General features: G+C 35.9%; 1 protein-coding gene across 1 annotated transcript in view; it reads left to right on the top strand.

The window, feature by feature from the left end:
* The window catches only part of CAB39 (calcium binding protein 39), a 43,187-nt gene extending 26,181 nt beyond the window's left edge, over nt 1-17,006 (top strand). Inside the window, exons 3-9 of the mRNA XM_050902537.1 lie at nt 3,371-3,535; nt 7,414-7,532; nt 10,240-10,408; nt 11,164-11,223; nt 12,463-12,528; nt 13,361-13,504; nt 14,386-17,006. Coding sequence (XP_050758494.1) covers nt 3,371-3,535; nt 7,414-7,532; nt 10,240-10,408; nt 11,164-11,223; nt 12,463-12,528; nt 13,361-13,504; nt 14,386-14,574 — 912 coding nt within the window. The 3' untranslated portion in view covers nt 14,575-17,006. The remainder of the gene's footprint in view (nt 1-3,370; nt 3,536-7,413; nt 7,533-10,239; nt 10,409-11,163; nt 11,224-12,462; nt 12,529-13,360; nt 13,505-14,385) is intronic.
* The last annotated feature ends 1,580 nt before the right edge of the window (nt 17,007-18,586 follow it).

Below are 18,586 nucleotides of genomic sequence, written 5' to 3'. Positions count from 1 at the left end.
AGTGACACTGATGTAGATAATCATATATTTACAGAATTGTATGTTTTTTAAGTGTTTTGAAATGCAGTCAATTTAAATAGAATTACTAAAATGGTGTTTGTTACTTATGATAGATACTGCTCTAGACTAGTAAAAATATTCACCAGGTACAGGCTCAAAACTATTGCTAGTTTACCTTTTTGATGGATGTTTTCATTAATAGCGCAATTTATGTAACTGCATTATTGATGTGGATAGAACCCCTAGCCATAGACCCAGAGCCTGCTGAGCTCATCTTAAATACTTCAGGACTGACCATGTGTTCTTTATCTTTTTCTACTGTTTCTCTAAGTAAAGGCAAGTGTTGGTTCATAAAACTCAAATACTCCAGCTGTACAAGTCTAAATGAAGTATTTGGTATTTGCACTGCTTAGCATTTAAGGAAATAGTAAATTTTGGAAATATCAGTGAAATACCTTAGAGACTGGAATAAACCATAATGGTTCATAGCTAAAAAGACACGCAGCTATTCTGGTGTGACAGTCATACATGTGACTTCATGGTGTCTGTTTTTATTTTTAAATAATATCTTCCTGTCTTTGATAAAAACAGAGAAATAAGTACTTTCTTTATTTTCCTTACTTTACATTTTACTTTTATAGTTTGACTTGTCCTCAAATGGTATTTAATGTCTGGCACCATTGAATTTCAAATGTCACTTGTCACAGAGTTTTTCTCTAAAACTCTCGTTGTTCCATAGTTGCTCCTTCTCAGTGTTGAGAATAGATGTGTAAATTTTAATATCTATATAATATATATAATTTTAATATATAAAATATACAATTTATTTATAGACTATAATATGTAGAATATATATAATATATATTCTATGTATATATATTCTGTATATGTAAAATACACCCTATTTATTGTATTAAGAGATATATATTTTTTTATTTATATATATGGTGTCTGATTGTTAACTCCACTTTTGATCATGGGTTTTTGGATGAACTTCATTGTGCATTTTGATTTTTCTCTAGAGATTTTTTTTTTTCCTGTTAAAGCAGCACATTAGGTAACTATTTAGATCTCGTTATCTTAGGAAATCTTGCAAGTAGTGCTAGGTAGCCTTCTCTTGTCTTTCTTGAATTTTTTTACTAGTTTGTCACTTAGCTTTTAACATTGATATTTAATGTAGCATTATATTTTTCGGTGTAGCTATCTAAATTGCATTCTGCATCTGAAATGGCAAAAATAGATCTGCACATCATGTATTTGGAATATGTTTGAGAGTTCATGGAATATAGAAGAGTAGAGAGATTCTAGAACAAGTTTGTAAGAGTATTTTAGTCCTTTTGATGTTGAGTTTTAGAGTAGAAGAGAATGGAATATAGAATTTTTTTAAATTTTTAAATTTTTTTTAAAAAGGCACTTGGTGTTTGGAAACACTGTGTTTTTTTTCTGTCTGGTTCGTAAGCATTTCCATTACTAGCGTCTTTCTTGGGGTGGTGGTGAGGGAAAGCCTTCAAGTGTGATTATTAAAGTTTTGGGAGGCTTGTTCTGTTTTCCGGGGTTTTGGTATGAAAAACTCTCCACTGGCATTCTCTTTAATTGCAGACATGCCCTCAGTTTTGCCACCATCTTACTTAAAATAGGTAGTTACTTGAACTTCTGTGTTTCTTCCTCTTTCATCTTGCTTTCTAAATTAGTGTGCAGGACAAACTGCAATAGAATTTTTATTGCTGCTTCCTCTTTTCTTGGTAGCCGTGCATCAAAGGCATCTCTTCATATCTTCACGTTTGACATGTTCCTGTTCTTTGCCTAGTAGAGAGATATTTCTTCTGAATTTTAAAGAAATAGAACAGTTGTGTGGCGTAATACTACTACAATATGGTGAGCTGGCTTTCTCATTTTACGTCTTCAGGAGCTGTCATGAAGCTAAGCAGTCTTATTGAGCACCTGCTTCTTGCTGTCTTACTAACAGTGCACAGAAAATCCTTTGGAATTTCGATTAAGGAGGAGACAACTGGGACTAGGAACTGCAATTAGCAAGAAGAGGGAAGCAGCGGGGAGTGGAAAGTTGTGGAGGAGCTAAAAATGATATGGAGCCTCCTTAAAGGTCATGGAATCCTTACTTGCCTACCTAGCAAAGCTGGAATGGCTTTGGCTTGAATAGTGCATAGGTCATGCTGATCTTAAGCCTCTCTAGATACAATGCACAAACGAGAAGTCTTTTTACATACCCCTTATAAGACAGGTAATATCCAGAAGGTGATCAGTTTTCCGCTTCATTAATTTTCCACGTGCTACCAAGCATAAGTATTTTACACTAAAGTGTATGCATACCTTGTTGGCAGGTTCATCTAATTACTAAAAATTGGTGCACTTACAAACCATTCATACTTTTTAGGCACATGAAGAACTAATACAATATAATTAATCCAGCTATTTATGATGATAATGTTCAACATTTTGCCCCCAAGCTACTTAAGCATATATATTGAAAGGAGTAGTTCTTTTTTCTCCAAGATAACTGTGTTTTAAGATTCAGAAGTGGGTGTTCAGAAGTGTTCTTGTTGATGTTTTTTTAGTTTTACTCATGAGATAACTCTGCTTCCACTGCTGCTCTGCTCCAGCCCATCACGGCAAATTAGGAATTCCTTACGTTGGCTTCCCTAAGTGAGAGGTCAGACCTGTCTGTCTTCTGTAAGATGGACTTCAAATGGGAAGCATCTTAGACTTTTAATTGTCTCCTGTATCACTGTGTTCTTCTGAGTGCACCTCTTTATGGGTCTGTTTGCCAGTTTGTTCTTGTATACTGAGATAACCTGAAAATTAAAGGAGGTTCTCTTTGAGGTTTTGTTAGTTGGAAAGGAAAAATTTCATCCCCGCTGACGGGAATGGGAGCCTAATACTTGACAAAACCTGATGAGTGCAAAGTCTGTAGGAGGGATACATTTGGTCTCTCTGAGCAGTTCACTAGAGACAGGCATGTGTCGCCATGTCATGTTTTCCAATCTGATCCTGCATACCTCTGTTTTACAGAACGGAAATTTTGTTGGGTTCTTTTCATCCCATTGCTATTCTTTAGGGGATTTTTGAATGGGAAGTTTAAAGGCAGTAAAAAGGAAGAGATTTTTACTTTTGGTAACTTGTCAAATTGCGTGTGTCTTGCCTCTGCTTTTTTCTTTTTTTTTTTTTTATAACATAGTCGCATTTGCAGAAAGTCATTTGTCTGTTGTTTTTTTAACAGGTTGTCATTTCCTGATTCTGGGCCCCCCCGCCCCCCCCCCCCCCCAAGTTTGCAGATGTTAGGAATAATAGAGTGTGCAGTTACAAAGACAAATGACGCTGTGCTCTAACTGCATTCTTTTCCCATTTTCTCTAGGCCACTGAGGAGGTCTCAAAAAACCTTGTTGCCATGAAAGAAATCTTGTATGGCACAAATGAAAAAGAACCACAGACAGAAGCTGTGGCACAGCTTGCTCAAGAGCTGTACAACAGTGGTCTTCTTAGTACCCTAGTAGCCGACTTGCAGCTAATTGATTTTGAGGTAAGAAGAGAAGTTTGACATTTCTTATATTGTATATGTTAAAATAAGCACATCTGAATTCCTGCCACTTTAATTGGTTAAGACATCTTTCGATCTTCAGCTTTTTTTTCCTGGCTGCGACAAAACCATTAGAAAGAGAACTTATTGTTCCAAACTACCTAGAAAATTAAGCAAATGTAGAATATGAAATCTGTAAATTTAGGCACATAAACCACACAAAATTGAAGTAGATAAACCTCTAATCCTGATGATACAGTTCTGCTAAAATTATGGAATAGTTTTAATTGTTGTGTACACAGAAGGGTTAATCTCTTAGTAGTAATACCATAGTGAACAGAAGCTATAATACTACAAGGCATGTCTATATTCTCATCTCGTTAAATTAAATTACTTAGAAAAGTAAGAGAATTATTGTAACATTTATGAAGAATTTTAAATATTTAAGTTAAAGCTGTTAGTTTTATTAACAGTTCAGTATTTCTCTCTCTCTTTAGAAACAAGTGATGCAACCTTTTTTCTGTTTTCCTCGTCTTTTTTCTGTTTATTAAAAAACCCAACAAACTCAAGTTTTTATTGATTACTTCAAAATAGCAATACTTATATTCAAACGTATCTCTATACAAACTTCTGTCTGGCATTTAGCACCACATCACATGGAATAATTTAGCTTCCTAGTGTCATAGTGAAAAATCACCCTATTTAGTTATAAGAAATTGCAGTACAATTGGATTTTCCTGTTTTCCCTGAGGTCTCGCAAGAAGCGTGTGGTTGTCTCGGAAAGGAGCCAAAACCCACATATCTCACTCCACAGCCTTGACCATAAAGACCATCCCACTTAAGGTTCCTTAAAAACGGGATTGTTGATACACAAGTTGTTCACGATGCAAACACAACAGTTTAAAGTCCTATTGTAGTATGACATTCCAAAAACAATGGCTTTCTTCCCTATTCTTTCTTCTCTCCACTCCACCCATAACTCCCTCTGATTTGTGTTTAATTGTAACACGGTGGTATTTTTTCCCTACCCACGCAACTGTTTATACCAAACATAAAACATTCAGGTTGTTAAATAAGCAACGAGACCTGGGAAAGCTGAGAGGGAATGCTGAAATGTGATGGCCTTTAATTGCTGAAGAAAGGAAATCATGAAACGTCATCTGGATTGTGCTGACCTCTAGATTCTTATCAGCTTGGTGTTTACTCAGCCCGGTTATTAGCGAAGGAAACCTTCATTATCTCCTGGTAATGAAGAATGATAACAATTTGTACAGGCTTGCTCTCATTAAGGAGAACTATTCATTTTATTCTAAGGGGACTTGAAAAGATTGCGAGTAGTTTCCTGCTTGTGGACTTTCTGCTGTTTTGTTACACAAGGATATGATGGTTCCCCCTTGAGAGAGAACGAGTCACGCCGCTTTCTAGGCTGGACCATGTCTGCTTGTTAAGGATGGGATCTGGCAGGCTGTCCAGCTATTGTTGTTACCTAGGATTAATGTCAACACACCTGTGCTCCAAACTTCTAGCTAGTGGGAAGCACTAGCTTCCCAGCTGTTAGAAAGTCAATCAGACGTTGGCTTTGATACCCCAAATCCCTATGGTTGGGGGTTTACTGCATTGGAAATGATTTCTCCATTACTGATGGAGAGATGAACTTGATTTCCTGTTGGTTCTTAAACTTGAAGAGTAGGTCCAGCGTTTAGTCCTTCTGGTGCCCCACCACAGCTTGAGGTCATTCAACAATGAAGTAAACATCATCAAAACTTCACTTTCATTCCTGAAGAAGGTTTCCTTGTAGAACAGGAATAGACAGCTAACTAATAGACAGGGACTGTTCATTCTGACTCTTAAACTCTCAAATGTATTTGAATCTGAATAGTATGGTAAAACCCCCCAGAAAAGCAACAAATTTAATGTTTTAATTAAGAAACTGACTGACTGTCCAGATGTTGCTGTATGTAAAGGCCTGTTTAAAATGATATCCTTATCTGGAAGCTTTCTTTCCAAGTAAAGCAGTCAACACAACCATCTACTTACCAGTCTTATAAACTTACCGGTTATCTCCCTGCTGATTTGTGCTACTGTGTCTGTAGGAGAGACAGTATCCCTTGTGGAACTGGGTTTTTTTTTTGTTCTTGTTTTTTTAAATGAAGGGAAAAAAACCCCGAAAAAACAAAAATGCCTTTTGCATAAGGGAGCCTGAATCCTTCTGCTCGGAAGACAATACTAGCACAGTCTCCCTCTCACCTCTCGCAGTCGTGACTATTGGCACAGGGTTCGGTGTCTGTTTGCCCTTGTTAGGCCATGAGATCACTTAGTAATACATCCTTCTAACAATAACTAGCTTTGGTATTACTGTGTACCACTATCAGTTCAATTATGTGCATAATAAGGAAATGCTGTTCTTGCTGGTGAATCCAAAGCAAATTGTGAGATCCAGCGCAAAATTGGCAATGTTAGTGAATGAGAGTTGATGACTATATTATGTGGAGTTTGAGTAAAGCAATTTCTGGAAACACTGCTCTACTCATTTCAGAACAAAGAGTTCTGGTGTTGCTTTGGGCTAGCTTTCAATGGAATTGTAATTGAGAAAACAAGCATTTACAAACAAACTCTTATATCCTGAAAACAACACTCTAACAAAACTGTCCATGGTAATTCACAAACATGCCATTTGTACAACTGCAGTCCTCCTATAATTTTATAAACATTTGCTTTTTTTCTTATGCAATCTTCTTGATGTTGTTTAGAAAACTGAAATAAATTTGAATAACTGCTGTTGTTTTTAAAATTCTTGCTAATTAAATATGTACTGCATTTTACTCAAAAGCTTGATGATGTTACGCAGGGCATTTACAGTACAGCTAGAGATTGTCAAGAAACATTATCTGCATATGGTTTTTGTGTATAACATTCAGGGAACCTTCAGGTGGAGTTGCTTAGCAGGCCTTTATTTGCAAGTCCAGGCTTAGTACAAGTTTGCCTAGGCTTTTTTTGGATTAGATCTGATAACACATTGTCCTGAACTTGTCTTTATGGCAGTCCAAAATGGAAATTTAATTGCAGAAATCTGGCTTTTAAATGGTGCATGTGAATGACAATGAAAAGTGCTTATATTTTATAATCAGCTTTTTGTTAGATGTCCATACAAATTTGTCATCTTTAGCTATGGTCTGACAGAAGAAATAAATAGGAGATGTGTATATATTCAACAAAGAGAACGTTCCCAGCTCCTTTTATACTGTCCGGTGCTATCCTTGTGCATTTTTTTGTGTATAATCTGTGCTGAATTCCAGCATGCTGGTCTTACTTATACTTCTTTTGTCCACTGAAAAATGTGAGACTTGCATTTTAGATCAGTGGATGATTTCTCTTTGTAGTTCTTATTTATTTTTTTTAACTTCCATAAGTTATAGTTTTAAGTTGGATGTTAACACTGCAGTCAGAAATGCTCTGCTCACTCTTAATGGTGGCATTATGTGTTCCTAGACAAGGGGAGAGGATAATGGAATATTGAAGAAACACACTTTCAGGCACCAGCACAGTTAAAAACTAGTATGTTATCAGCAAAAACAACAATAAAACAAGCCCAGGAGATTGATGCTACATAGAAGTATCTGATGAAACATCAGATGGCTTTACTTCTTAATGTAAATTACCCGTGATCTGGCTGCAACATGATGTAATGTTTTGAGTGCTTTGACGTGTTTGAAATGGGTATAAAGAAACAGAATATTTGATCTGTTTAAGATCAGAGTATAGAGGCTAAGTGAACTGCAGAACTTACACGTTATGAATGCATGAGATGATGATGATGTTTAATTGTTAACTTGCCTAGTGGACTTGAATATTATATGTTTAACTGCTAATGTTTTTAACAGGGCAAAAAAGATGTTGCGCAAATTTTCAACAACATTCTCAGAAGGCAGATTGGTACAAGAACTCCCACAGTTGAATACATCTGCACTCAACAGAATATATTGTTCATGCTATTAAAAGGGTATGTACACTGTGAAGCATAAATACGCTTTTACATGAAGTAAGAAGTTTTTAAATTCATGGAGAAGCAGTGAGTTCTGAAATGTTTTTTCTTCCTTTGCAGTATGCTTGATTTTTTTGGGTGGGTTTTTTTCTTTGTTTTTTTTTGTCTTGGGGCCTGTAATTCCCCTAAGTAAAGTAAAATTTGAGTAATAAAGCACCAAAAATAAACTTTTGCATGAAATATGACTGAAAATTGAGAACTGTTAGTAACCTAAAATATTCTTACTGGAGTAGTGCAGACATTTTCTTTCAGTATACTATTTGATCCTATTAAACTGTTTCCTTGTGAACTTATTCATCAAGAGTTAAAGGCTGTTTTTTCCCTTTAACCACTGTCATTTCCAGTTTGCTGTCCTATCCCCTGGTCTTAGTTTGGTCTTAGACTTTTTATTCATTGTGATTTATATTCCTGTAGTGACACATATGCACCAACTCAAACTCGACCAAAGAAAGAATGATTTGGGGCATATGGTGCATGCCTGTTTCTTCCTCTACTCTTATATTATCTGGTGTGCTGGATATTGGAGAATCATGCCATACTGAATATGTGGTTGCACATGTAGAGCTGTGGATCTCAAACATGAAAGCAGAAAGGTGGTGTTAACACTTTCATGTTAAAATAAGATTTTTTAAAAAAATTGAGAATATGCTCTCTCCATTTAAAAGATACTTGCCTGTGTTATGTTGGTAGCATTGAGAGGTGAGGATAATCAAGTATATTTTTAACATCTAAACAGGAAGCTTTATTATGTTTTTCCTTTTCCCTTCTCCTAGTTCATAGTGGTCATTAGAGATGCTGACTAACCTGCCACATACATGGCACGTTAGGCTATTTTATTGTAACATCTCTACATTTACCTAATCTTGGCCATTTGTGTAAACCACTGGAAAATGGATCATATAAGAAGTTTTACATCTTTTAGTTCCATGCTAACTCCAAAAGTTTAGCACTGGAAGCAGTATGGAATATTTGCTTCAGTTCATACGAGTGTAAGGTCTACACTCATCTGCCAGAAGTGCTTTGTTGTTTTTTTTTTTCCTCTGCATTACAGCCCTGATTTTGGGGGGAAGCGAGATTTAGGTGTTAGAGGGACAAAAGGATTATTAACTGGGGCATAACACAAAAGAAAATACTGATTCAGTACTTCTTCAAAATAATTTACAAAAGAAGGCAAAGACATTTGAGGTGCAGAGAGACGAAACTACTTTGTCAGCGTGCTCTCATTGATATGTCACTGAAGGAAGGGCTGTAACACATTTGTCCTAATTTTTAGTCTGTGTTGTCACTCTGAAGAGAGCATTATTCTGACAGGGATTGTTGAAACACATATTCATAAGTCAGGATGTTTGAAATGGGCATTTAGTTAGCTTTAGTGACTTAAATGTTACATCTGGTATCCAACTGAGTCAAAATTATGTAAATTTAAACCATGAGATGAGTTGCAAAAAGTTCAGTAGATTTCAAATCTCCATGACAGGTTAAATGGGAAAGTATTGCAGGATTTAATATGAAAATTAATTCATAAGAAAATATTTTTGTATGGTGATACAGTTAATGCTTAGTATGCACAATGATACTTTGCTCCTGAATTATTCTGGTGAGTTTAAATTAGCTTCCAGTGGTATAGGATGAAGGATTCTTTAGGTGGGAGGCAGGAAGGTATATAAAAGGCTGTGACTGCTCCAGAACCAGTTAGGTAACAACAGACAACTTCTCTGTAGACTGGGATGGCTTATATTGCAACATGCTGAGATGAGTTCTTGGTTTGGAAAGGCAGTTCCATCTTCATATAGGGTCCTACTGCTAGCTTGCTTAGGAAAACAAGGAGCTAGTAGCAAGTACAAAGGTGTCTTTCTATCAAATGTCTTAAACACTCTGTTGTGAGATTTTGACGGCTGCTGTTGGCGTATGCTAAAATCAGCTGAGAGAACCCTGTAGTATTTGAGCAAGAAAGCCTGCCAAAGAAGTGTAGCAACAATTTCTAAATGAAGCCATCCCTGATGGCTTCATTACTTCTGTCAAATCAGTGATGGACACGTTCCAGAGGTCTCTTGTAAGAAGATGCAGATACTTTGCTAGAGGCAATAAAGACTCAGGTGCAGAGAAGGTGTTCAATATTGTCCTTGCAATCAGAGGACACTGTTGCCAGCATTTCAAGCCTGAAGCCTGTGACGTGTAGAGTAGCCAGTGATGCTGAAAAATGGTTTAATGAAAGAGGAGACATGGATTTATGTCCAGTATTATTAACCCTTCATGCTCATATCATGGATAGTTTTATGTAAATTGCTGTCATGTTTAAGCAAGCAGCTTTCAAGACAGAAATCACTTACTGCTTTTCCAGATGTCTGCAATCCGATCAACACGAAAAAAGAAAACTGGTTTTGAGTATGAAGAAAGTATTTTTATTTAGTCTTGTTTCTCGGTTTGTGAAAGTCATTTATATTGGCTGTAATTTGGCATTTAACTGGCAATGATTTCAGCAGTATTTCAAAGAAGTATTTAAAAGTGGAGTTTAATGCAGAAACAAGTGCCTCTAACTTTTTGAATTTTTGTTTACTTGATACCACTGAAAACTGTAATTAGCAGTGTGGTGTTGCAGTGCTAACTTGTGAAAGTATTTGTAAAGAATCTTTGTTTTGGTTTTGGTTTTGTTTTTTTTAAATAGGTACGAATCTCCAGAAATTGCTCTCAATTGTGGAATAATGCTTAGAGAATGTATCAGGCATGAACCACTTGCTAAAATAATCTTGTGGTCAGAACAATTCTATGATTTCTTCAGATACGTGGAAATGTCAACATTTGACATTGCTTCGGATGCATTTGCCACATTCAAGGTAATTTACATACAACATTTGAATTATTATTTCTGTAGTTCTCTGCTATGTGAACCCAGATGATGTGTGTTACATTCTTTGGCAAAACAAGCCTAGGGAGGGGGAAAAAAATAGGTGTGATGCAAATGGGTAAGCTGGACACTGTTCTTCTTTATCTCTCAGAATGCAAGACATACCTTTAAATATGTATGTATATACTATGTTCCCGATAACTTTTATTCTAGAAAGCAAGATTTAAACTATTATGCATTAGCTGAATACATGTGCACTTCCATGCCAGGGGCTTTTAAATCTGTGTCTCCCACTCCTCAAGTGAGCAAACTCCTTTTTACTCTGTTACGAACCTGAGTATATTTGATGCTGATGCTTTGTCTGGGGAAATTTTTTGTTGTCCTAAAACCACCGGTTATGGGACTATAAGCATAATATTGATCAGTATTAAATAGTGGGTCTTAACCTTGATTGTGTATAGTTCTGTGCAGAACATAGCCTTGATCCATAAATGGCATTCTTCAGTGATAATTCCACAGGCTATTTACCTGTGTGAGTTAACATAATACATCACAGACCCTTCCTAAGTGATGCCAAGATCCTTAGCAATGTCCAGGTAACTGCATTCACGTCCTAAATTTCTTCATTTAATGAAATAGCAAAATTTTCTATTGGATGTCTTATGTGTACTCACTGTTTAATGAGAATGTGTATGTACTGTTTAAATATTTTAGTGACAATATCGGTTTTGTGCTTTTTTACAGGATTTGCTTACAAGACACAAGTTGCTAAGTGCAGAATTTTTGGAACAGCATTATGATAGGGTGAGCAGATAGGTTTTAATATTCAGAATTTTCTAGTGCTGTGTATCTTATTTGAAGTCAGTATTTTCATTCCTTGTTTAGCTTTGTTTTTGGAAATTTACACACGCTATTAAACCAATTGAACTTACAGTAATTTATGCCAAGCAGTAAAATTAAGATCAAGACCTTATTGTTGAATGTAGAAAGGGGTAAAAAGAAGAGAAGGTGGCAGAAATCTGTCTGTGAAAACTAGATCTGATTTTTCCACTAGAGGGAACCCTTTCCTTGTCTTTTTCTTTTGTCTGTATTAACCCATAACAACCAAAGAATACAAGATAGCCCTCCTCCACCTGCTGGGGGCTCCTGAAATTAATGAACAGTGTTCAGTACCAGGAACTATTATAGTTTAAGAAATAATGAGATAATTACTTCCACCGCATTGCAATCTAAACATTAAAGGCTCCTGTCGTGATTTAACCCCAGCCAGCAACTAAGCACAATGCAGCCACTCCCCCCTCCCAGTGGGATGGGGAGGAGGATCGGGGGGGGGGGGAAAGTAAAACTCGTGGGTTAAGAACAGTTTAATAACTAAAGTAAAATAAAATATAATACTAACTAATACTAATACAAATATAATAATAATAATTATTGTAATGAAAAGGAATATAACAAAAAAAGAAGAGGGGAAAAGAAAGGAAAAAAACCCAGTGATGCACAATGCAATTGCTCACCACCCGCTGACCGATGCCTGAGCAGCAATCTGCCCCTCCCAGCCAACACCCCCCCATTTATATACTGAGCATGATGTTCTATGGTATGGAATATCCCTTTGGCTGGTTCAGGTCAGCTGCCCTGGCCATGCTCCCTCCCAGCTTCTTGCACACCTGCTTGCTGGCAGAGCATGGGAAACTGAACAGTCCTCAACTTAAGATAAGCGCTACTTAGCAACAACTAAAACATCAGTGTGGTATCAACATTATTCTCACACTAAATCCAAAACACAGCACTGTACCAGCTACTAAGAAGAAAATGAACTCTATCCCAGCCGAAACCAGGACAGCTCCTAAAAGAGTAAATAAATTTTTTTAAAGCATATGCAATGTTTAAACAGTAGTGACTTACAGGAACCTACTGAGATGTCAGATTTTGTTTACATTTTTGTTATGGATTTACATCTCCTCCAGTTTGTTATAATCATTTGGAAGAAGAGTGCTTATGACATTGGAAAGGTCCTAACCCTTCTCTTCATTCTGTGTTTAGTTCTTCAGTGAATATGAGAAGTTACTTCATTCAGAAAATTATGTGACAAAGAGACAGTCACTTAAGGTAAGGCAATTTTATTTTCTTCTTAAATGCAAAGTTAGAGAATTCCTTTAATTTCAAGATGGGTTGACTTTAATTGAAATGGCTTCAGTAACTGCCTTGGATAGTGTTTATTTTAATTTTTCATATGTTTTAATTCTTAGGATCAGCTACTTTTCTTTAGTCCAGTTCTTCCATTATTTAGTGTCCAGCACACACCAAGTCATTTCTTTCCCTGTGTAGAAATGGCTATATGCAAGTATGTTTATTTTCATTCTTTTTTTTCCTTCAACAAATCTGGACACATAAATAATTTAATAAAGATTCACATGATGTGACTAGAGCAATACTAATCTTACATTCAAGTAGGTAAGAAATAGTGAACGTAAATATAATACATAACGTATAGCAAGGGTGGTACTTGTGGGGAATATCCTTTTACTCCCTTCTGGATAAAGAAGGTAGCAAAAGAAGTGTAAATATTTCTCATTTGAAGTATTAACTTTTTTTTTAAAAAAACCACATTCTTATTGGTGATGTATAGCTTCTGTATAAATGAAAAAAATAATGAAATCGTGGTGAAAAAAGAATGAAAGACTTTTCTTTCAATTCCAGTTCATAACAAGGGGGGAACAAAAGGTGATTTTTCACTTGTTGAGGAAAAGGAGAAACTGCATCATCAAAATGAGAGGCGAATACATCCTGCACTTAGAAATTCAGGACATTTGAGTTCTATTGTTGCTATATTTACAGACCTGTGTCAACTACTCAGTGTGTTTGAAAGCAGTTATGGAAAAGTTGTTTCTTATGTCCAGTGTCAGTCATTTTTTCATTCGGGCTTGTTTTCCGCTTTTAGCTTCTTGGTGAATTGTTATTGGACAGACACAACTTCACAATTATGACGAAGTACATCAGTAAACCTGAAAATCTCAAACTAATGATGAACCTTCTACGAGACAAGAGTCGTAACATTCAGTTTGAGGCCTTTCATGTGTTTAAGGTATGTTTAAGAAACCCCACAGTAAAACACACAACAAAAGAACCCCACCAGGAGTTGTTTAGTTGAGTAAACTCCTTAGCTGAGCCTAAATGGAGCTTATCTTAATGTCTGCTAAGTGGTTAAATAAAGAGAGAGCTAATGTTTGTCTTTATTACGATCCATCTTCACAAATAGCTATCTTTGTATCTTTGGAAAACTGTTTAGAAGCCACTTAGGGACTTTCATATGATTGTCAGTGTAATCTCTCTTAGAAAATTTTGGAATTAAGAAAGATGAAGTGCAGTAAGATAAGGAGGAATGCATGATTTCATGTGAAGTCATGAAGCATCCTGGAGTTCAAAAATGTTTTCATCATGCTGCATGATCTATGAAGGATAGCAGTAGTCGTTACCTAGATTTCAAAGCCTAAATTGTAATTTGCACATTATAATAGATACCTTCTGATTTGCAGTAGACAAGCAAATAGGTAAGAGCTTGGGGATGTAACTTGAGGTATAAAGGTTTTCAGTGAACCTTAAGATAAACCCATCAAGATAAACCCATCTGATGCTGTATATAATATGAAACCATTCATTTGCTACAGAATTTAACCATGAGGTGTCTTCAGTGGTTTCTGCAGAGGGTATTGTGGCTGGTCACCTCCAACAGATTTAATTTACTTTGGTACTGGTGTTCAGCTTCTATTCTAATAAAAAAAAGTGGAGTAATTTATTATAAAATTCGCATTTACTCCATTATTTTTTCTGTACAGATACTGGAATACGGAATAATTAAAACGTCATCTTAAGTTATTGTCATCACTGTTTTGTTGGCTAGGTTTGTTTTTTAACTTAGCCTTCCATTTCCTACTATTATGCTAAATACCTTTTATTTTCTTGCAGGTGTTTGTAGCCAATCCTAACAAGACACAGCCTATATTAGACATCCTTCTAAAGAACCAGACCAAACTTATTGAGTTCCTCAGCAAGTTTCAGAATGACAGGACCGAGGATGAACAATTTAATGATGAGAAGACCTATTTAGTTAAACAGATCAGGGATTTGAAGAGACCAGCACAGCAAGAAGCTTAATCTCCAATAAACCCTTAAAATATTAAACCCAAATTCAGCATTTGCTGTTAGATATTCAGCATCAGGCACTCTTATCGATTCATGAGGAACATTACTGCTAATCTGCTGTTCAGTGAACGGTTTTTGTTTTTCTCTTTTCTTTTTTAGTCCAAGTTGAAAAACATAGCTGCTGCTTTCTTGCACAATGTGGACTTTCTTGATATTTGTGTCATTTCAGAATTCAAAGACACTGCTTGTTTTAGGAGTCCTGAAAAGAAAGATTCTAGGTTCGTGAAAGCAAACATATAGATACTAGTATGGTTTAGGAGAGAAGGTATTAATGTAGTTAAGTAACAGGTTGCATGCTTGCAAATCTGAATAAATCTGTATGTTTGCACTTACCTTGTTTGAGATACGAGCACAATGTGACCTGTGCATACCTGGCACCATAGTATAAGATTATATGCCTTGATTAAAAAAAAAAAATGTGCAGTGCTTTATTTGTAATCAAGGGGAAATGTATCTAAGATGTGAGCTTATTGGGATAAACAGTTGTCTTGCAAATAAACTGATACTGAAACTTAGCAACTTTTAAAAGAGTGAATTCTCAAGGTTCATAAGGAAAATGTATATATGCCTTTCACTGCTTTATAGAAATTTTTTTTGACATGATTTGATTTTTCTGAGAATTGACTTGTAAACTTAGAAATATGTTCTAAGGGTTTTTGTTAATTTTACTTTAAAGGTATTTCAGACAGTAGACCTAGCAGTGACATTTTGCATTTCATTTCAACAATGCTTGCTGGTTTCTTTTGTATATAACTCCTAGGCTGCTCATTTCTTTAAAATATGATTTAATTTGTACAGCAGAGGAATGTTATTGTATTAGTCTGTAACTATTACCTAATATTGAGTTTTGCAAAGTGAATGCTCATATGTAATTGAATACTTCAGATCACATGGAAATGCTGACTTAACAATCTTAAGTACTGCAGCATTAAAAGGGAAAAAAAAAAAACCCCAAACATATTCTTTGTATTCACTTATCTAATGGGGTGCCATCAATTAGGGTAGGCTGAAATAGAGAACTGGAACCCTTTATACTACGTTCTTACTGGATAATATTGGCCTTATTCAATTAAACTAGCATTGTGCTCACCAGCTCTGCAAATGGCAAAGATTATGCTAAATTAATATCGATTCCTCTTACTTCTGGGGAGCCTGCAGTGCATCATTTCTTTCTTACAGTAACTAACTCAGTACAGTAGTTGTGTAAGTGAATGATTTAATTCCCTCCGACTTCAAGAAACAAATTTCATAGATGTCCTAGGGTAACAAAATGATTTAATTTTGTTGATTTTGTTCTTTAATGCTGCAAACTATCAGTATTTATAAAAAAAAAAAACCCAACTGATTTTGCACCATGTTTTTGTTACTGTGACCATACAAAAGGAATCTACTAAATATAGCTAAATGATGTTATTAAAATTGTATCTATCCATCATATAGTACCGCTAAGATCACAACCAAGCAAACTTACGGATTGGAGTCTGGAAGTTCAAATTCTGCATGGCTGAATCTGATTGCGAATGCTATAGAAAATGTTTGTTGCTTCCTATCCTCTTCCTAATTAAAATACTTCGCAATCAGCAAGATGAAACTCCTAAGTGATGTTTAAGCTGATTTGAAAGCCTTCACAAGGGAAGTCAGATAGCTCCAGAAAATAGAGTGTTTTCACTCAGTTGTTTAAAATTGCTCTTAACATTATAATTGGTCTTTTAAAGGTTTGTAACGTGTCCTTTGCAAACCGATTCATTTTGCCTACAGGAAAGAAAATAGTTTACTCTTACCGAAGATCACAGGCAGGCAGAATTGGCCATGAGATGGTGTTATAGTTCAGTACTAACAGTCTATTATATTTTGGTTTATCATAGCTGAGTGGAGGAAAACATTATTTGCCAAGTTACTCACCATAACATATAAGGCTTCCTCTTTAGAAAAATGTAGACGTGCTAAAGATTTATATATGTAAAGAAGTGAAAACATTTGGACTGGGATAGAAGTTACTCTATATTAGGCCTTGGAAACAATGGCTATGGTGACTTTTTTAATATGTGGAAACATTTGAATGTTGGCTTTCGAAAAGAAGTTGTATTTAAATTAAAGCTCATTTGACGTGCTCTTCGTATTAAAAAACTGTTGTTCTGGAAGTGGTTTCTTATCTGCTTGAAGGCTTAAGGGTATTACTAAAAGTTATTTAAATGTGAGTGGTTTTTGGTTTGGCTTTTGGGGTTTTTGGGGGGGTTTTTGTTTGTTTGTTTTTTTTTAAATAAGAGATGTATACAATTGTAATTCTACTTCCGTGGTAGCATTTCATTTCTCCTGAGGAAAATGCATTTCTTATCCAAAAAATCTGGCTGGCCCCATAATTTAAATTGAAATAAAATTTTGAAGAAAAATGTGTGTTCTTTACTGTGTTACTGAAGAGGATGAGTTTCTTGTGGATGTGTATCTGTTCTCCTTTATTGCATTAGAGGGGTTCAGCTTTCTCCCTTTTAGATGTGAAATAATTTTAAGTCATGAAAAACTCTGTCTTGCAAAAACATTTTTAAGGAATTAAGTCAAAGTGCTGTATTAGAGATGTGATCAATTTTAATTAATTGTTGGTAGCCTCTCTTGCCTGTGTGTAGCATTATTTGCTGATCCTATTCCTTTTTTGCATGACCAAGGGCAAAGAGAGGAGATGCTATTTCCTGTGTCACGTCTACAGACAGGACCTGATAGGATTAGTGGAATTGAATCCGCAATAATTTTTGGCCCTTCCCTTCTCTCTAAATTTCAGGAGCCGAAAGTGTGTGCAATTGGTAACTGTTTCCTTAGGAAATCCTGTGGTCTTTTTGCCTTTGAAGCTGTCTGCCTCTGTCCATTTTTCACAGGTAACACCCCAAGTTACGCAGGGTGGCAAACATCAAGAGAGTGTTACATTTAAAAAAAAAAAAAAAAAAAACCCAAACAAAAAACATTCAGGATTTTTTGAGGTAGATTCTTCAGATGGTTTTGTTTAGCAAAATTATTGAAAACTCTGGTTTCCTGCCAGGAACATATTTACCTTGCAGACAAAAATATTTGGTCTTTTATAGCCCCCACTAGAGGCTATGCCTGTTTGAGCCTTTATGTAAAACATTAGTATTTTTCTCCCTCACTGGCAGTAAGATCACAGGTTACAAGGGGAAGGAGTAATTTATACTTGTAGTCAAGCAAATTGCAGATTTTAATTAAAAGACAGAGTGGTCAAGTTGGGTACTTGACTGGGTGTTTGGATGAAACGGCCCCAGCAGGAGGAGGCATGGGAAATGCAAGGAGATGTTGCACTGACTTAAAATTTATTTTCCCCGCAGAGCTGATCAGCAGGACCTGCCTTATGAGCTGCCATCTCTGGGAACCAGAGTAAAAGTTGCCCTTGGAGCCCATGGGAGCAGGTCATGGACAAAGCTGCCTTCAGTAAGTTCGCTTCTGTTTGTGGCCTGCCAAGTCATACCTAGCAGGCAACTTCATCGGTTTTCCTTTTGCTGCTACACTTTTTTTTTCCCCCCTTTATTCTAGATCTTTGCTGGCTGCTTTGTTGAATAATTTTCCTGTCCATATTGCTTTCCCTTACATGGCTGTTCACTTGAGCTGGTGCCATCTCGTTGGGTGCAGTACCTTTATGTTCTGTCATTTTGGTTATTTCTCATGATACATCTGTATTCCTTTCTCCAAAGGTTTTGGCCTTTGTAAAGCTTTTTTAAGTGCTGTTTCTTCTAACTTTTCAGCATATTGTAATTCAAGTTGATGGTTAGTATCATAATGAGGAAAAAATAACCCTGTTCTTTTGCATGTTATCTCTTTTTAAATCAGTGTTCAACTTAATCTGAGCACATTGAACTTGTGGAAGAGTTCTTTCCAGTGTATATAATCTGTATTTACAAGTGTACCTGGGTAGATCCAGTTTAAATCCCATGTGCCTAGAGGCAGGTCGAAATATCAAAAAAAA

The sequence above is a fragment of the Gymnogyps californianus genome, chromosome 10 (assembly GCF_018139145.2).
Source record: "Gymnogyps californianus isolate 813 chromosome 10, ASM1813914v2, whole genome shotgun sequence".
Lineage (NCBI taxonomy): Eukaryota > Metazoa > Chordata > Aves > Accipitriformes > Cathartidae > Gymnogyps > Gymnogyps californianus.
Note: the sequence above shows the minus strand (reverse complement) of the source record. Positions and strands in the feature narration are given on the sequence as shown.